The sequence below is a fragment of the Taudactylus pleione genome, unplaced genomic scaffold (genome assembly GCF_031769625.1).
Source record: "Taudactylus pleione unplaced genomic scaffold, aTauple2 ptg000040l, whole genome shotgun sequence".
NCBI classification, from domain to species: domain Eukaryota; kingdom Metazoa; phylum Chordata; class Amphibia; order Anura; family Myobatrachidae; genus Taudactylus; species Taudactylus pleione.
Window position 1 is genome coordinate 16,219,383 of NW_028284442.1, and position 17,988 is coordinate 16,237,370.

General features: G+C 37.1%; 1 protein-coding gene across 1 annotated transcript; it reads right to left on the reverse strand.

Annotated features, from left to right (window-relative positions):
- Positions 1–320: 320 nt before the first annotated feature.
- On the reverse strand, positions 321–10,604 carry LUM (lumican). Its single transcript, XM_088454417.1, has 3 exons — positions 10,338–10,604; positions 5,558–6,463; positions 321–1,736 (listed from the first exon to the last, which is right to left on the reverse strand). The coding sequence occupies exons 2-3, from the start codon at positions 6,441–6,443 to the stop codon at positions 1,585–1,587; spliced, it is 1,038 nt and encodes a 345-aa protein (XP_088310543.1). The 5' UTR covers positions 6,444–6,463; positions 10,338–10,604; the 3' UTR covers positions 321–1,584.
- Between the last annotated feature and the right edge of the window lie 7,384 nt (positions 10,605–17,988).

Here is a 17,988-nt window from a genome sequence, read left to right on the forward strand (position 1 = left end):
CAAAAACAATCACTGTCATAATATGCAGATATTTGTATAGTGAGTAACCAAAAAATGCTTTTGTTTTTTTAATCAGTGGCACCCATGTGGATTTCCTTTAGCTTATATATGTACAGTATGTATGTATATATGTATATGTATATATATATATATATATATATATATATATGTGTGTATATATATATATATATATATATATATAAAATGTAAGTTAAATATTAGTATTTATTATTACCACAATATTGCACTGTTAACATCATCTCAGTAAAGAATTGTAGGACAAATGAATACTCCCTCTCTTTCATGCATCATGAACACTGTAAAGTAAAACAAGCTTTTATTGCCTCACAAATGGACCAGTCCATACAGCAGATTACTTGCAGTACTGTTTGTATCATTTATGAAATTATGTTCCAGGGAAATTTGTCAAGCATCTATATGCTCAGCTGGGTATACAAATAACCAGGAAAGTACATTATGCTGAATATTTAAATGTACAGCATAACACATGGCAATCAATATATAATCACAAGGGATATATTACAATATAAATATATAATTGAAGGTTACAATGAACATTTAACATTTATCTTGCTCTTGTGATGAAATTGAATTGTGAAGAGTTTATAACAATTATTCACAGAAAAGGGTTGACATACAGAAACTCAATATAAGACTCTACCCTTTTTTCACAACATTATTAATGGACTCTTATACCTGAGCACTTGTGAATTTGACATCAAATTATTGAACTTAACAGAAGAGTGGAGTCCAAATATTTCATTCATATAGACATGTTTTACTTAAAAATAAACAAAAAAAATCATACAGCATGTGTGTTACAACCTACAGTTATACATACTAAGGTCCAAAATAATAGTGGTAGTATAGTCCTCATTTAGTATTTTACCCTACTGCATATTAGTCTGTGCCGATGCTTTGCCTCATAATGATCCAGTGGATGTGGCCATCAGTACCTCTCCTTAAGAACATTGTTTAGCTGACATCACAGAGTAAGAAATGCTGTAGTTTACATTTTCCTTTTGCGTGATACAATTTATTGAGACTGTATTCTTACCATTGTATATAATGGGTTTTGTGCAATGCAAATGTGGACTCTCCATACAAGTTATTAGATGTGATGTCAGCACATGGAGTACTTATAGCTGCAGTCACTAGACACCAAATGTAACTTTTCAATAAATGCCAGCACTTACACTTACAAAACAAAATGCACTTACTTTTCCATTCTAGATCATCCTTATCATGGTATATATTTACATTTTTAATCTTCTACATTATTTCCCTATCAAGGCATTTTTATATATATATATATTTGTTTCTTCTTTATATCACATTCGGCTATAGGTTAATAAAAATATTGATTGCGCTAAAATTATGTTTTATGCATTCATTTAAATTTTAGAGTTGAATCACATGCATTTAACCTGACAAAAACTTGTGAAGAATCACGTCTTAATATGATGTATATTTCAATGGATTTCATTAACCTGAATGAATCACAGAAAAAAGAAATAAAAAATCATCGGCTTGGGAACCACTGTTTAGACTAAAGATTCCCTATTACAACTCGATTTCTGAAGCTAGACGGAGACAGTTGTGAAGCTCCTGGGGAATCTCAGCACGGGTAATGTTGTTTCCATCCAAGCGCAGGTGTCTGATCCTTGAATATTCCAGTGGTCCAATAACCTTGCAAAAGCTGTTCACATTTAATTCTGCAAAATAGGAAACTGGGTATTAAACAAACTGCAAAACATTTGTCACTTGTGCTTACAATCATGTTATAAAAGTCAACAGCAATATTTTAGTGTTGTTATATTGGGTCTAATTAGAGTTGAACCCTTTGCATGTGCGGAACTAATTGTGTATATTCACCCATATGGAGAGTTGTGCATATCTCTTCAATTGAACCGCCACTATTCATACACTTAATTTCATAGCTTTCATAATCAGTGAGCACTAGCACTAGCCCTATCCACCTGAAATGTGTAATTAAGAGTAGGCAAACCTCTGACATGCCCTCGCTGACATTTGTAAATGTGTGAACAGTCTGTTACCACCCAGTTAAACCCCTTCACCCACAAATGGAAATGCATATGAGTTGTGCACGACTTTGCATATCTCATAGTTTGGTACGCTCAGATCTGAGGTGTGCACAATGCGAATACACACAGTATACGTCCACAAAACCAACTTGTCCAAATCTTCATCAGCCCCAATGTTTTTGAGTTTTTAAATGTATCATCTTAGGATATACTGTAGTACATTAAGGTGCTTTGAGTTCTGCAATATTTATACTAAGGACGGGATGTACTAAAGGATGGAATGCAGTAAAAACACAGAAAAAAACTGTTTTCTGAGTTTTGGCCAAATTTCCATATGTACCAAGCTCCGTAATGCTTTACATTCCAAAGCTTGGACCCAGTGGGTAATGCCATCTTTAGATTACGTTAACCAATAGAAACCTATGGGCTTGTTTCTGCAATTCTCCCTGAGAAGGATCCAGTCAGATCCCTTCCAGCACCCCCCGCAGTGCGAACGTCCTTTTATGCATGCACAGAAGGACGCCAGTGGGTTTTCTAGGACATCAACCTGAAATTCCCTTTATCGCAAAAGGCAGCTCTTATCAGGAGAGCTGTCCTTTGCGATTTTCTAGGTACATACCAGCAATATTATTGCTAGTATGTACCCGATAAGTGGCTGAATGTACAGCATTGCAGATGCGATGCTTAGTACATCCTGCCCTAAGACATTTGATAGTGACTATATGAGGTTTAGAATATAAAGAACCCATATGTCCATGGTCTACATTTGGAATTAACTCAATATATAAATTAAATATTAAACCATGACCCAATTAAAATTGTAATTATGAGTATAAATAAATAAGTATATTGGTCATTCTGAGCTCTCATATTTAACTGTATGTAAAATTGAATAATTAGGTTCAGTAACATATTTAGCTAGTAAGAAGATTTGTACTAAAAATAAATTGGCGCAACTTTCCAGTACCCTAATCATTATTAATAGATGTGCTACAACACTCCTATTCATTGAAGACAAAACAATATGGCTGCCACATGGTCTAAAAGCTAATCTTGTAGAATATATGACCAGCTTCAGAGGATGTTAGGGGAAGAAGTGCTGGTATATCATTCCAACTCATAATAGCCCACTGCATATATATCCTACTCCCAACAGATTATTGGGATTCTATCTCATGTAGACCTGTTTTTACAGAACTTCCCGCCTCCTCCCTTTAAGGTTTTTACTGTTCTAGACAATAGCAGAAATTTTCCATATTCAGATGAATTGCTACCAATTCTAAGATGAAGCCTGGGAACATCAAGGTATGTCAAGGATATGGCTTGCAGTGAAAAAATATATTTGCTATATTTTAGTAGTCCCTAAATTAATTACTCACAATCAATGTTCCTATGAAACATCATCATTATCTTTGTTTATTTGTAAGGCCCCACAAAACTCTCCATTAAAATGGATATCACCAAAAGCACACATTTTCATGGGGTACCCGCAAATATTAAGTATCACGCAAATGTAATAACGTGAGACTGCAGCAGATATCTCCGGAATCAGCCCTGGTCCCTCCATTTCCAACAGCAGCCACAGTCCCCATAGAAAGTTTCTGACAACTTATCAAGATCCGAAATGCGAAGAATTCCAGTGTTTGGCCTCAGAAGATGGCGTTAGTCGCTGTAGTCTATAGGCTACATTCAGCAAAAATTACCAGGAAAGGGTTCCAAAAATGGCCGCCGCATGCGCCATAGCTCCACGGGGACCCGATATAGAAATGAAGTGACCGCTCAAACTCTCACTTCACTTCTAAGACATCACAGGGATAGGCTCCTTTCGGAGCTCCTGTCCCTAATTGTGATTTTTGGTACATTGGTGGTGGCACATCATTTATTTTTGCCACAAATAGTTGCGATAAGAAATTACAATTATCAGGTTTAAAATTTGATAATTGATACATATGCCCCTTAAAACATACAAGTACGTGAAGGTTTTACATTATCTATAGTTTTTAATCATGCATTTGAATATTTGCAACATAATAATTTAGATATTATAATTGCAACTTTAAATGTCATATTTAAAATAGTTGTAAGTTATGACTTATAGAGGGTTATATTTACTAAAGTGCAGGTTTAAAGAAGTGGAGGTGTTGGCCATAGCAACCAATCAGATTCTAGCTATTATCTTCTAGATGGTGCTAGATACATGATAAGTAGAATCTGATTGGTTGCTATAGGCAACACCTCCACTTCTATAGACCTGCACTTTAGTAAATATACCCCATACTGTCTACGATCTGCCCAAATTATTTATTTTTAAAATTAAAATCAGCTTAAAAAGAGCTAGTTGAAACTTCCTCTTAAATACAATACTAGATTTACAGTATACAACAAACAAGGGTCACTCACAAACCGGAAAACAGTGCACAATTATTGCGCAGAGCACTTGTTTGATGGCCTTTCCTATTCAGCTCTTTAGATGTACTGCTACAGACACTTTGCTCATCCATAGGACTGACAATTTTTGCAAATATTAAAATGTCAAAGTCCTGCCTATTATCACTTTTTAACCAAATCCTCATTTAACACTGAAGAATTAATTTACAATTTTGCCTCTTTCTCCCTTCCTTATACACTGTTTACTGGAACATCATTTATATACTGCACAGCCTCCACTCCATGAAGCTCATTCAAATTTCTCATCCGGCAATCCAGAATCTTTGCTTTTACAAACACACTTCCAGGCACATTAATGTGGCTAACCTGAATTCAGTAAATAAAGGATGAAATCTACCATACATCCCAACTATTTTGTTAGGACAGTCATGATTTCAGAAGACAGTACCACCATCCTGTTTGTCCCAGTTTGCTTAGGGTATGGAGGTGTTCCAGATCTCTCCACTGCTTGCAGGGCAAAAAAGGCTAGTAAAATGCTGATCAAAGGCAAGGCCACAACTCCCAGTTGCATGGCCCTCTGATGCAGTCACACCACCAGCGTGACATTTCACGCCCTACATTCCAAAATTGGGGGTCTATGTACTAAGCCTGCCTTGGAGAGAGATTAATGGACAGAGATAAAGTACCAACCAATAAGCTCCGAACTGTCATTTTCAAACACAGCCTGTAAAGTGACAGTTAGGAGCTGATTGGTTGGTACTTTATCTCTGTCCGCTTTATCTTTCTCCAAGGCTTAGTACATAGACCCCTTAGACTGTGTTGGGAGATATGCTTTGAACACAAATACATGTATGTCACCATAAAGGAAAAGCAAACCAGCCCTTGTGCTGCACATCCACATGGATTGTCTACACAGTTTGTAAATTACCCTTTCTTTCATAAATGCTGCCTCTTTAGTTTTTTTCTTTATTAAAGCAGTATGCATTTCAAAGTTTATAGGAAATAAGAAACTAATTTGCAACTCACAAGAAGACATACTGTAGTGCATACATTTATGTTCCATTTAAATGTTCATTAAAATACAACCTTATATATCAACTCACTTTGGATTTTGTTGACATGTAGATAGAGGTTTTCCAGGCCTTCGTTCACAGCCGGAATACTTCCAAGTGAATTAAATGAAAGATCCAGCTCAACAAGGGTTGAGATATTAAATGCATTGCCAGGTACACCAGCATCTTTCAGATCATTGTGAGACAGGCGGAGATACTGTAGAGATTTGAAACCTTGGAAGTACTCATCTGGGATATTGCTGATTTTATTGTTGTCAAAATAGAGCATATTTATGCCTGGTGGAAGTCCTTTAGGTAGCTTTGTCAGCTCATTAAAGCTTAAATCAAGGTATAAAAGATATTTTAGGCCTTTAAATGCACCTGAAATTGAATCCTCTTTCAGTGCATTGTGCTCTAGGTGTATAACAGTAATATTCACCGAACTTTCTAAAATGTTGGGGGTAATCTTTGAGAGCTTGTTGTTGGTTACACGCAAGTCATCCATGGTCTTTGGTAGTGGCCCAATGAGCTCGGTGAGGTTGTTGAAACTCATGTACAATTTCTGTAACTCTTTCAATTTGGAAAAAGCATTTTTCTTAATTTTGGCATTAGACAAGTGGTTGTGGTCTAGAATGAGCCATTTCAAATCAGTCACATTTTTGAATGTGTCATCATCTATACCCTCAATCATGTTGTTCTGCAGATACAAGTATTGAATTCCAGGTGGAATTAATGGTATTTTCTTTAATTTAAGGTTGTCGCAATACATTGCGGAAGGATAATTTGCTGGACAGTTACATTCTGGTGCACAATTAGCAGAGGAAGGTCCTTGAGCTAGGCCTCCATAGTAATCATCTGGTGATCCATAATCATAATATTGGGAGAACACACTACCAACAACAAGCAGCACCAGTAAAGGAAGGAGTTGGAGATGCATCACTGCAATTATTAATGTACCTGAATAGTAGAAAAAATAAAGTTACTTATTTATTAGTTTAAGAAGTATAGAAATATAAAGTATGAGTATATGTCTATTACATTTTTCTGCTTTGAATAAAAGACTAATTTCACTTAATATATACCCATACGAAGGAATGTTTCATGCCAAGTTTCCATCACAAGTTCAAAAGTAGGCTGGGTAATCTTTTCCCTGATGAACATGCTGAAATGTTGAATTATGTTAACCCTCACATCCCAATTGTTAAGGCATATTCATTGTAGATTGCACTTTAATAAAGCATGCACATGTACAGTACATGAACCAATTACAGACATGCTTTAGTACAAAGAGATGTTATTCAAGCAACTGTGAATGCTAGGTAAACACCTGAGCAATTTCACTCATGATCTGACCAACTTTATGATTTTAGTGACACTAATGATTTATCATTCCAATCTGAATGATTATCTGTCCAAAAGCTTATCACAAAGTTGATATTAGATCATTGTTTTAAACAAATGTCGTGCAACAGGTCAGATACAATCATCCAGTCCGACTGCTTTAGGAATGATAATCGGCCCTGGGTGCTGCATTGACACACTCTAAGATTATCGGACCAAGCAGTTGAAAATCTGCTGGTCAGCACAAATATAGTAGTGTGACCCAGCTTTACCCTCAGTTGATGTGCACTCAACTGCAAAACTGAGGACTTTGATCACATGGACCTAAAAGGGGGATTACTGATCTCTTGATCTCTATGATGAACAATAATATCACACACATGAGTTTCAGAGACCATGATCCTAGAAAGTTAGAAAGTGGTGCATTCTGAGTAGATGGTTTAAGCTTTATTTTTGATTGCTGAGCAGATTTTCATGCACTTGAAGACATCTACGTACAACAGACCAAGAAACATAACCATGATGAGTTGTGTATTTCATTGTCTGGTGTCTACAGTATATTTGGATGTTCATCGGAATAGTTCCCTGGTCATTAATGCTAGTGCACACACCATACGAACCTACTACTCCTCCCAATATTCCCATCAGAGAACACTTTGGGAATGAAAAGAAAATATTTAAAGGAATGCAGAAAAAAAAATAATTGAGAAGAGATAGGACAGATGTACTGTATGGGACAGATGTATGTTTCTTCCAGATTTGATGAGTTTTCTGAATAGCTTGATGCATTATTAAAGTAGATATCGTTCATCTATGTTATCTATTTTACAACATTCACTGGATTACATAAATGGGAACAGTAAAATATACCTTTCTATATGAATGAACTATTTTTGAACATACATAGATGTATAACAACTTATAGCAATGGGCACAATATTAAATTTAGTTTATTTTTGTGTTAAACAAAACTATCCTGAGTTATTAAACTAATCAGTCAGTAAACTGATAGAATAGATCATATGAAATCACATAGTTTCCACTTAATCCTTATTTATGAACTGTGCACAGGAATCAAAGAAATCTCTAATGTATCCTGGAATGCCAGCTGTAGCTAACTTCATCCATGGGGGCAAAAACTAGATTAGGATGTTTCTAATAGGATAAAAGAATATTAGAATCAATAAAATATTATTTATATGTAACTATTATTTTTCATCTATATAACACAAACATATTCTACAACACTGTGCAATGAGATATTTTATACATACCCATTTGTCCCTACGAAAATGACCTTACAATCTTACCCATCTGCCACAATCACATTACAGAGAAAGTGACTTTTCGATGTGCCCTTCTGAAGTGACTATAGGTATATTTTACATACATTTTAAATCCTGGTCATTTACATACTGGGAAACTGTTGGTACAGTGGTCAAAAAAGCTCTTTTGTTTGACAAATATAAAAGAAAATTTTAAAAATCCTGGTTCCTCCCACATTTTACACTATTTGAAATCAGCTTAAATTTTATTTATTTTCAAATCTGCAATATTTAAATTTTGCACATAAGTGGGTGGCAGGTTTCATAGTTTGGGAATATGCCCAATGTAATTGTGTACACTAAGTTGGCGACTTGATGTACAAATGATAATGGTGTCCTCTAAATTTTAGTGGTGGAGAGCACTCATATTTATGGTCTAAGGGGTCTATTTACTAAGCAGTGTTAGGAGACAGAGTGAAAAGTGATAAGAAAGTGATAAGGTGCCAGCCAATCAGCTCCCAACTGTCATCTCACAGGCTGTGTTTGACAAATGACAGCTGGGAGCTGATTGGCTGGCACCTTATGACTTTTCTTATCACTTTTCACTCTGTCTCCTAACACTGCTTAGTAAATAGACCCCTCAGTGCTTTCCATCACTATTTGTTGATGCAGCCCCATTCATTTGTGATGAAGCATTCAACCAACATATAAAAACTTTTTAGGCAATCTGTGTAAAGTTCCCAAGTTTCTCTAACAGTAAACTACAACAGCTAGTGAGATTTTATATTCATGTACATTCTAAAAAAAAGTTAACTAATCTCTATATTGAGGAACATATGTCCAATAGCCTTGGATTTGGAAATGGACATTATGTGTGTGCGCTTGTCGAAAGAAAACAAATGCTGAGTCAGGTAGAAGACCTAACTGAAGCAGCTAAAAACTAGGACATCCCACCTAGTGGGTGTGGTGTAAGTACATTATTTAGAAGTGTTGGTGTCTCAGATAAGCAGGTGACATATGTATGACAAGTATAGGATAAAGTCAGGAACTACTCCACCATTTACACTCTTTAACAAAATTGTATATACACACTTTATGACACTCCTATCTATCTATCTATCTATCTATCTATCTATCTATCTATCTATCTATCTATCTATCTATCTATCTATCTATCTATCTTTAATAATTGGTGTTCTACTGCCACCAAGTAGTATTTCAATAATAAAGTACCTTAATGATGCATTAACTTGTCACATTATGCAAAGTTTTAAACTTCTGCAGTGCATATTAAGTCTGCATTTTAAGAATAAATCCAGCTTCATAACGGACCCAGTAGTTAACTACCTGTGTGCAAGTATCTGGCAAGCATTATATCTTAACTTTAAATCTTAATGTTAAAACATTTATTACATCGAATAATTTCATGTCAGAAATATAACAATCCAAAAAATCAAAAACTAGCAATGTGCTGTATGATTCTTAACATTAAAATTTTTTTTAGCCATCCAGTTACAAAACTGTAATATGATGCTTACCAAATGTTTTACATATTTCCCTACATATTATTTTCATTGTCACATATTGTTTTAATTTGTAAAAAATAGTAAAAAAAAATATTTTAATTGCATCTACTCACGTACTGTATCACTTTGTGCTCAAATCTTACAAAACCAGGCAATGCTTGTATTTTTCAATGATAATTATGAATCAACTTAAAATAATGTGTTCTATTTTTCAGACAATAAATCCAATTAGCCAACTTGAAAATGATTCAGGATGCTAAAATTGTTTGAATAAAATGCTTTTCATACAGTATTGTAGTCTTAAATAATCCACTTTCTGTATTTTGTGCCTGGTTAGCTAGAATTATTTTGTTGCTTGTTGTGGATAGTATAATTGAAAAAAATAAGTTTAAAAAGTAAACACCTGGACATTGTCAGATACTTAGACATTGTCAGAATACATGTGTATTAAACTGAAACATCTGATGCACATCTGTAAAATTTAATATTCAAGTTACACTCTTACCATATATATATATATATATATATATATATATATATACTATTTTGTTTCTAATGCTAGCTTACTGAAAGCATTGATTTTTTAAAAGTAGGAGAAAATAGTTAACTAGTGAGGATTAAGGGCTGGCAAGAAATCCATAAACATAATAATGTTATAACAACAATGCATCCTTAAACATGATCTGTAACATTGCTTACCTCTTTCTTTGGTGCTGCTCTCTTTAATTCCCTTACGCCGATTAAAAAAGAGACTGACTCAAGTATCATGTGCTGTAAACAGTGTCAGGAGAGAACTGTCTGCCAGAACCACTGTAATACAGAACTGCAAAATGCAAAGAGGGGAGAAAAAAAGCCACTGCTCATATTGCTGTTATGTCATCATGGTGAGCTTGTGGTGTGGCATGTAGAATTATTGCTCTCTGAGTAAGTACAGGTGGAAACCCATCAAAGCACAGCCCATCTGCACTGACTTTGAAACAAAGATGTCAACATAGCTAGACAACTTCAGAGTTTTATAATGTATAATATATGTATTGCCAAATACTAATAGGCAACAGGAGTGTGTGAGGGGATGGGACTTCATATAAATGTTCAAGTTCACCATCTTATGCATGAAAACACATCTAAGAAGTGCATTAGAAATTAGTTTGGTTCTAAGAAGTGCATTAGAAATTAGTTTGTTTTTGCAGTCGTTTTTAATTTTATTTTGAACATATTGACGACAACAAGTTTGATTAATGAAGTATCTTCTTATTTTGCTAGTGATTTACCAATACCATCATTAACACCTGACACAACGCATGAGTTTTATAAATGCAACAAATATTTTCTGTATGACAAAGATGACAGTATGTAAATGATCAGTGCAGCGCACATGAAGCGCGTGATGGATTGGCCGATGCATTCACTGCTACCCATGTTACATACACAATGATATGTGCTGCACAGTGGTATCTTGGGGCCCATTTATTAATAATCTGGTTTTGGACCAATAATTATAATTTCTTATTGCCGCTATTCATGGCAATAAGAAATTATGTTTAGCCAGAATGTATGAGGAAACACGTCCAGGAACAGAGACTCTGATAGGAGAACATCCCTGCGATGTGTAAAGTAAAGTTACAGTATCACTGATGAGGTCACATTACTTTCTGCACGTTACTCAGTCCGGCACGTTATGTTACAGCACATGCTCAGCACATTATTTTACTGCACATGACAGTGCATACGCAAGTGGCTATTACCAGGTAAATTCTGCAACCTGTAGCCTTTACACTACAATGTCTAATACCATATAAAGATGGCGTTGGCTACTGGGGTCAAACATTCTGGACCTTAGTAAATTTCATAGTATAGCATCCCCCACAGAAACCTACATGGGCTGCTATTGCAATAGAAAAATGGGGGACTATAGTAGATATCTTCAATATCTGTTGTGGAACCCTATCATACATCCTGGGGATATCCATTACATCCATTTGGGGGGGTTCCATGCTAAATCTGTTTAATAAATGGGGCCCCTTGGGAGAAATGTATATGTTGGGGGAGGGACCCATGACTATTGGGGTGACTCTTGCAGTATGCATATACATGCAATTATATACTTAATAATACAAGGTTTTGCTTTGTGGTCCTGTGTGTTGAAATTATTTTTTCACTTAAGTTCTGCACACATAATTTTCTCGGTGTAGGTACAATATATTGTATAAAATCTGTATAAATACTGATCAGTATTTTGGACAAATACTGTAATCTTACATTTTAAAATACACAACTGACAGCCCTGGTGTCTGCTTTCTTGCAAATTGACAGTATTTTCTGGAAGAACATTTATATTTAAGAGTAGGAAGAAGTACCTTATGAAGTCTTTACTGTGTCCATTTGCATCTCATTTACATTACAACATCTGAAAATAGAGAAATTGGGGTTTATTTGCAATTGGGCACATTTCAGTGTTTCTTGCGTACATATATGTGCTACATGTGCATTTGTATTTACATTTGTGCATAACTTAGCCTTGCAGCCCCTTATACCAGGAAAGGAGGCAATCGTAAAATGAGTAAACCTAGGTGAGCCCACATAAGTATAGTACACCCCTTAGACATGTAGCCCTTGGATACATCCCATATGCTTCATGGGAAATATATATTTTGGAGGCCTGGTGTAAAACATGTGCTGATGATGATGATGACACTAGTAGTAGTAACACTATCAAGTAGCTTCTGATTGGCTGTGTGACTATTAGCCTCTCCAGCTGGTAGTATTTCATTCATATGTGCCGCAGCTATATTATTTCAAATTTCATCTGTCTATTTTGGTTACTTATTTGTCATTTCTATTAAGTCTAATACAGGAAAGAAGATTCAAATGTGATTTTTAAGTTGGAAAGTGACACATGTGGGGGTGCTTGTATTTCAATACATTTGATATGAAAACTGAATAACATTGCCAAGGCCCTAAACTCTATTGTCTATATGGCACTCCATTACATTATTACAGTCTGTGCAAATAGTATAATGTGACTTTCACATTTACTACTAGCACTATGAAACCACATCTCTACGCTAGGTGCAGCTATGCACATTTGTAAAGAAGTAATATATTTTGGGTTTGGGTGTACATTATGTGGAGATACAGTAGTTGTGACTCAACACACACATGTAAATGTGCTTTTCTTCTACATTTTGTCTAGTAATTGTTTAATTACTCTTTTGCAACTAGTTTGTAAGGGACATATTTACTAAAGTGCAGGTTTATAGAAGTGGAGGTGTTGCCCATATCAACCAATCAGATTCTAGCTATTATTTTCCAGAAGGTATTAGATACATAAGTAGAATCTGAATGGTTGCTATGGGCACTTCCACTTATATAACCCTGCACGTTAGTAAATATACCCCTAAGTCTAATTTCTATAACATTTATAATTCATTTTTTTCAAACACTCCAAAAATATACTAGTAGGTTAATTGGCTCCCACCAAAAATTAACCCTAGTGTGTATGTGTGTGCGTGTACATGTGGTAAGCAATATAGATTGTAAGCTCCACTGGGGCAGGGACTGATGTGAGTGGCCAAATATGCTCTGTAAAGCACTGCGGAATATGTGTGCGCTATATAAATAACTGGTAATAAATAGATTAATATGTGTGTCTCAGCTTAAAAATATTCTTACTGTTTCCAAAAGTCTGACTTTAATCAGCTGTGTGCTGACTGATGTGGTTTCCATGGAATCTTGTCAAGAATGCATGGCTGCACTTTGTGGAACTGATTTCCATCACAGATAATGCTCCTGACCCCTTTACTCTTTTAGCAATAAATGCCAATAAGTGAAAAACGATCTGTCAGATCATGTGTTATATAGTAAGAGGAATTGTGGCTTCAGGTGATACCTACAGCCTGTAACTGTGCTAAGTAATCTGATAAGATAATGACAGCATGCAAGTGACCAACCAATAGAAAACTACTGGTGCATAATTATTTGCTACCTAATACTATGCTTTAAAACTGTAGTTTATTACTGATGCTTGATGAGCAGAACACTGTTTTTGGAACTAGTATACAGTAGATGTTAAATTAAATGAAAAATAAATTAAAAGTTGTCAAAGAATAGAGGAACAGTTTTTGACATGATACTTGAGGCATCATAGTCTAGGTAACAGATGATACTAATTACATGCAATCACATGTTTCAAGGAATTGCACTAGAGGCATTTTGCTATAAGCTTAGATTTACTTACAAGCTGATACATGTATTGTAATACTTTTATATCACTTTACTTTTTATTGTGATTTGTTTAATAAAACATTTGTGTAAGTATTTACACACAAATACTTCACATTCACAAAGCCAACCTTAGGTTTGCTGGTTTCATGAACAGGGTCAAAAGGTATAACTAGAGACTTAGGGATATATTTATCAAAGTTCGATTTTGCATTCGATTTTATGTTTGATTTTTCTCACCTAAAATCGAATCAAATCGAATGTAGAAATCCTTTTCAAAACCCCACATTTACTAAAGACTTTTCTAAATCGAATTCAATTTGGTTCGATTTTGTATAGTGATTTCTTGCATGCCCATGTCCAAATCGAACAGAAAATCGAACATAAAATTGAACTTCAAATCCCCAAAATAATAGACCTGCTTTATGCTGGAATTTGTAGCATGATCAGGTGTGAATTACACAGGTGCATGCACAGATCAGTAAAATCTGTGCATGCTTCTGTGTGTAAAAAGGTTGCAAAGTGTTAAAAAAAAAATTATGTTGTGTCCCCCCTAAAGGCACAACCAGCACCAGGCTTTTCTGAGCCAGTCCTGGTTGTGAAAATACAGGGGACAAAAGATGTAAGAGTCCCCTGTATTTTGTACAACCAGTACTGGGCTAGTGTTGGAAATATGGGGGACAAAAGATGCAGAGGTCCCGCGTATTTTCCAAAACCAGCACTGGACTCTATCTAGTAGGCGTGTAATGCCATAGGCGGGGTACCCTCTCACCAGGTCCCCAGCCAAAGCATACCCAGAAATGCAAATTGCGTACTTCCGGTCCGCATGGTACAGACGTGGGAAATTATTGTTAGTCAACAGAGGGAACTTCCTGTATTCAATCTGAAAGGAACTCCGTGTGAACAAAAATATATCACTTCCAGGAGCGAACTCTCGTGAGAACCGGAAGTCACATGAGCACCAATCTCAGGAATCCTCCAGCCGCTTCTATACCATGCAGACTGGAAGTCCGCAATGATGCGTTTCCTGGTATACATGGGCGGGACATTTGTTAGAATAAAAATTATAGAGTCCTTAGCACAGTCATATGCCTTGATGAAGAGCCTGTGAGGCTCGAAACACGTTGGCCATTGAACTGTGCCTGGACTACCTGGTAGAGCACCTACCTTATTGGAGTGGACTTTGGAGCCAGTGCAGGGTACTTCGAATGTGCCTTGCATTTTTATCACCTGCGGCTCCAACACCAATTCTAGGTAGGAACTTACCTTATATGTCCTCGAATTGAAATTTTGCAAATGCACTTCAAGACCAAGAGTGCAGGATTAGGATTAGGCATTAGTTGAAGGGTTAGGGTTAGGCAGCAGGGAGGGAGTTTTAGGATTAGGGTGCGGGGAGGGGGAGGTTAGGTTTAGGAACTGGGGGGGTTAGGTTTAGGCACCGGGGAGTGATTGTTAGGGTAGGGGTTAGGGTAGGGATTAGTAAAATACTTACATGTGTTCCTATGGGAGACGGGATTCTGCCTGTCGGAATGCCGCTGTCAGTATTCTGACTAGTGGCATCCCGACAGCCGGGATTTCATACCCAACTCATAAAATATATAGTACAGTATATTACTGCAAGGAGCAAGGTCGCCATCAGGGGGGGACTGCTGGGACTGGAGTCCCGGGCCCGGACAGACAGGGGGCCCAACCGCAATCCCAAAGTGCTGCTCATCATAACTGGCCCCTCTTGCTGCTTGATCTGGCCCACCCGCTGCATGATCCGGCCCACCTGCTGTCCGATCCAGCCCACCCACTGACCGATCAGGCCTACCAGCCTACCGCTGACTGCCGTAGAATACACGGGGGTTCTTCTGAGATGCTGTGTGATGTCATTATGTAGCACCGCGTGAGGAAGAGGACTTGACCTGGACAGAGGCTACCCTGGACGGAGCAACAAGGTGTGTAGTGGCTGGGGACACAGATGGGCTGGGCTTTAGATACAGAAAAGGGCTAATTGGGGACACAGTAGGGGGACTGGGCTGGAGATACAGAAGGCGGCTGATTAGGGACACAGAAGGGGGGCTGGACTGGAGATACAGAAGGGAGCAGGCTAGGGACACAGAATGGGTCTGACTGTAGAAACAGAATGGGGGCTGGCTGGAGACACAGAATGGAGGCTGGCTGGAGACACAGAAGGGGGATGGCTGTAGGGACAGAAGTTTCGGGTTAGTGGGGGAGATAAAAGGGGGGCTGGCTGGAACTGGAGAGACACTGCAGGGCTGGAGTCACAAAAACACAGGGGGGTGGGGGCCCTGCCTATTTTGTCAGTCCTGGGCCCCACAATTTCTGATGGCAGCCCTGGCAAGGAGCATGAATTCGGACAGTAATATACCGTACATATGTAATAATAATGTTAGTAATATCGAGACAAAAAAGATTTTCTCATATTATTGTACAATTATTTGCTTTTTAATTGTTGTGGGAAGAACTGTTAAGGAGACCAAAGTTTTGAATTGGTTGATGTGACAGCTTGCGTAAGCAGCAGGAAAAGTTTCAGGTTATTATATATTGGAATAAAATAAAACATCAGAAATTTCCCATATGTATGGACATTTTAAAAATATTTATGGTAATAAGGGAAAAAAAAATTAAGTAGTCTGGAATTCACGAATACTTAGTGGTTAAAATACTGTAATGTCCTGAAAATGTAAGCATACAATCATAAACCAACAATGAATCATCCTCAAAGGAGAAAGTCTTCCCTCAAGAGTTGCTGGTTTTTCTTCCCATAATAGGAATTAAGAAATGGACAGTTGCAGAATATCAGAAGTACTCTACACGTGGACATGATGGAGTAGATCATAGACTGGTAGGAGAAGGGAAAGAATTCGGAATTGGGTGACCAGCTGTGGTATAGATGAGTCCTCACGCATCTTTGCTTCGGTCATGCTAAAAAGACCCTCAGCGCGCCAGGTCCTGTGAGACTCTGGGAGGCTCTGGGCATCTTTTTCATATCTTTTTTTTTGCCAAAAATGCGTCTAAGTCGCAATGTGAAGTGACTAGGACACACCAGGAGAATGTACGGATTAATTTGATATACAATACTGAGTTGCACACAGATATACAAATATTGCATATCAGATTAATCAGCATAGTCTCCTGATGCATCCTATCGCATTGCGACAAACACATTTTCAGCAAAAATGATGCCTGACGCTAGCAGAGGGGCACAGGACCTGATGGCTCACTCATACCAGGCATCCGTAGGTGGTCTTCCTGGGATGAAACTATATGAATGCTTTACCTTATTAAACACCTGTTCTAACATAATCACACATATTGTATAGAACAACTGTTACCACTGAGATAGGGACTGATATCTATCAATAAGTTCAGGTTAACAGCAATGTTACACAACTGCTAGCAGAGGGATTGTGAGAAGAGATCTAATGTACACCTATTTACACATATTTGTAAGATTAGTTCTGTGTATATGATTTTACATTCATCTCACATATAGACATGTACAGTACTGTGCAAAAGTTTTAGGCAGGTGTGGAAAAAATGCTGCAAAGTAAGAATGCTTTAAAAAAAAGAGATATCTAAATCAAATCAAAATTTGGTGTTATCACCCTTTGCCTTCAAAACAGCATCAATTCTTCTAGGTACACTTCACACATCTTGGAGAACTAACCACAGATCTTCTTGGATGTAGGCTTGCTCAAATCCTTCATGTAATCCCAGGCAGATTCGATGATGTTGAGATCAGGGCTGTGTGGGGACCATATCATCACTTCTAGGACTCCTTTATTCTTCTTTACACTGAAGATAGTTCTGTTGAGGTAGTTGTCCTTCTGCACAATAAATTTGAAGCCAATCAGATGCCTTCCTTATGGTATTGCATGATGGATATGTACCTGCTTGTATGTCTCAGCATTGAGGACACCATTAATCCTGATCAAATTCCCAACTCTATTTGCTGAAATGCAGCCCCATACTTGCAAGGAACCTCCACCATGCTTCGCTGTTGCCTGCAGACATTGTACTAGTCTCCAGCCCTTCGGTGAACAAACTGCCTTCTGTTACAACCAAATATTTTAAATTTTCACTCATCAGTCCAGAACACCTGCTGCCATTTTTCTGCACC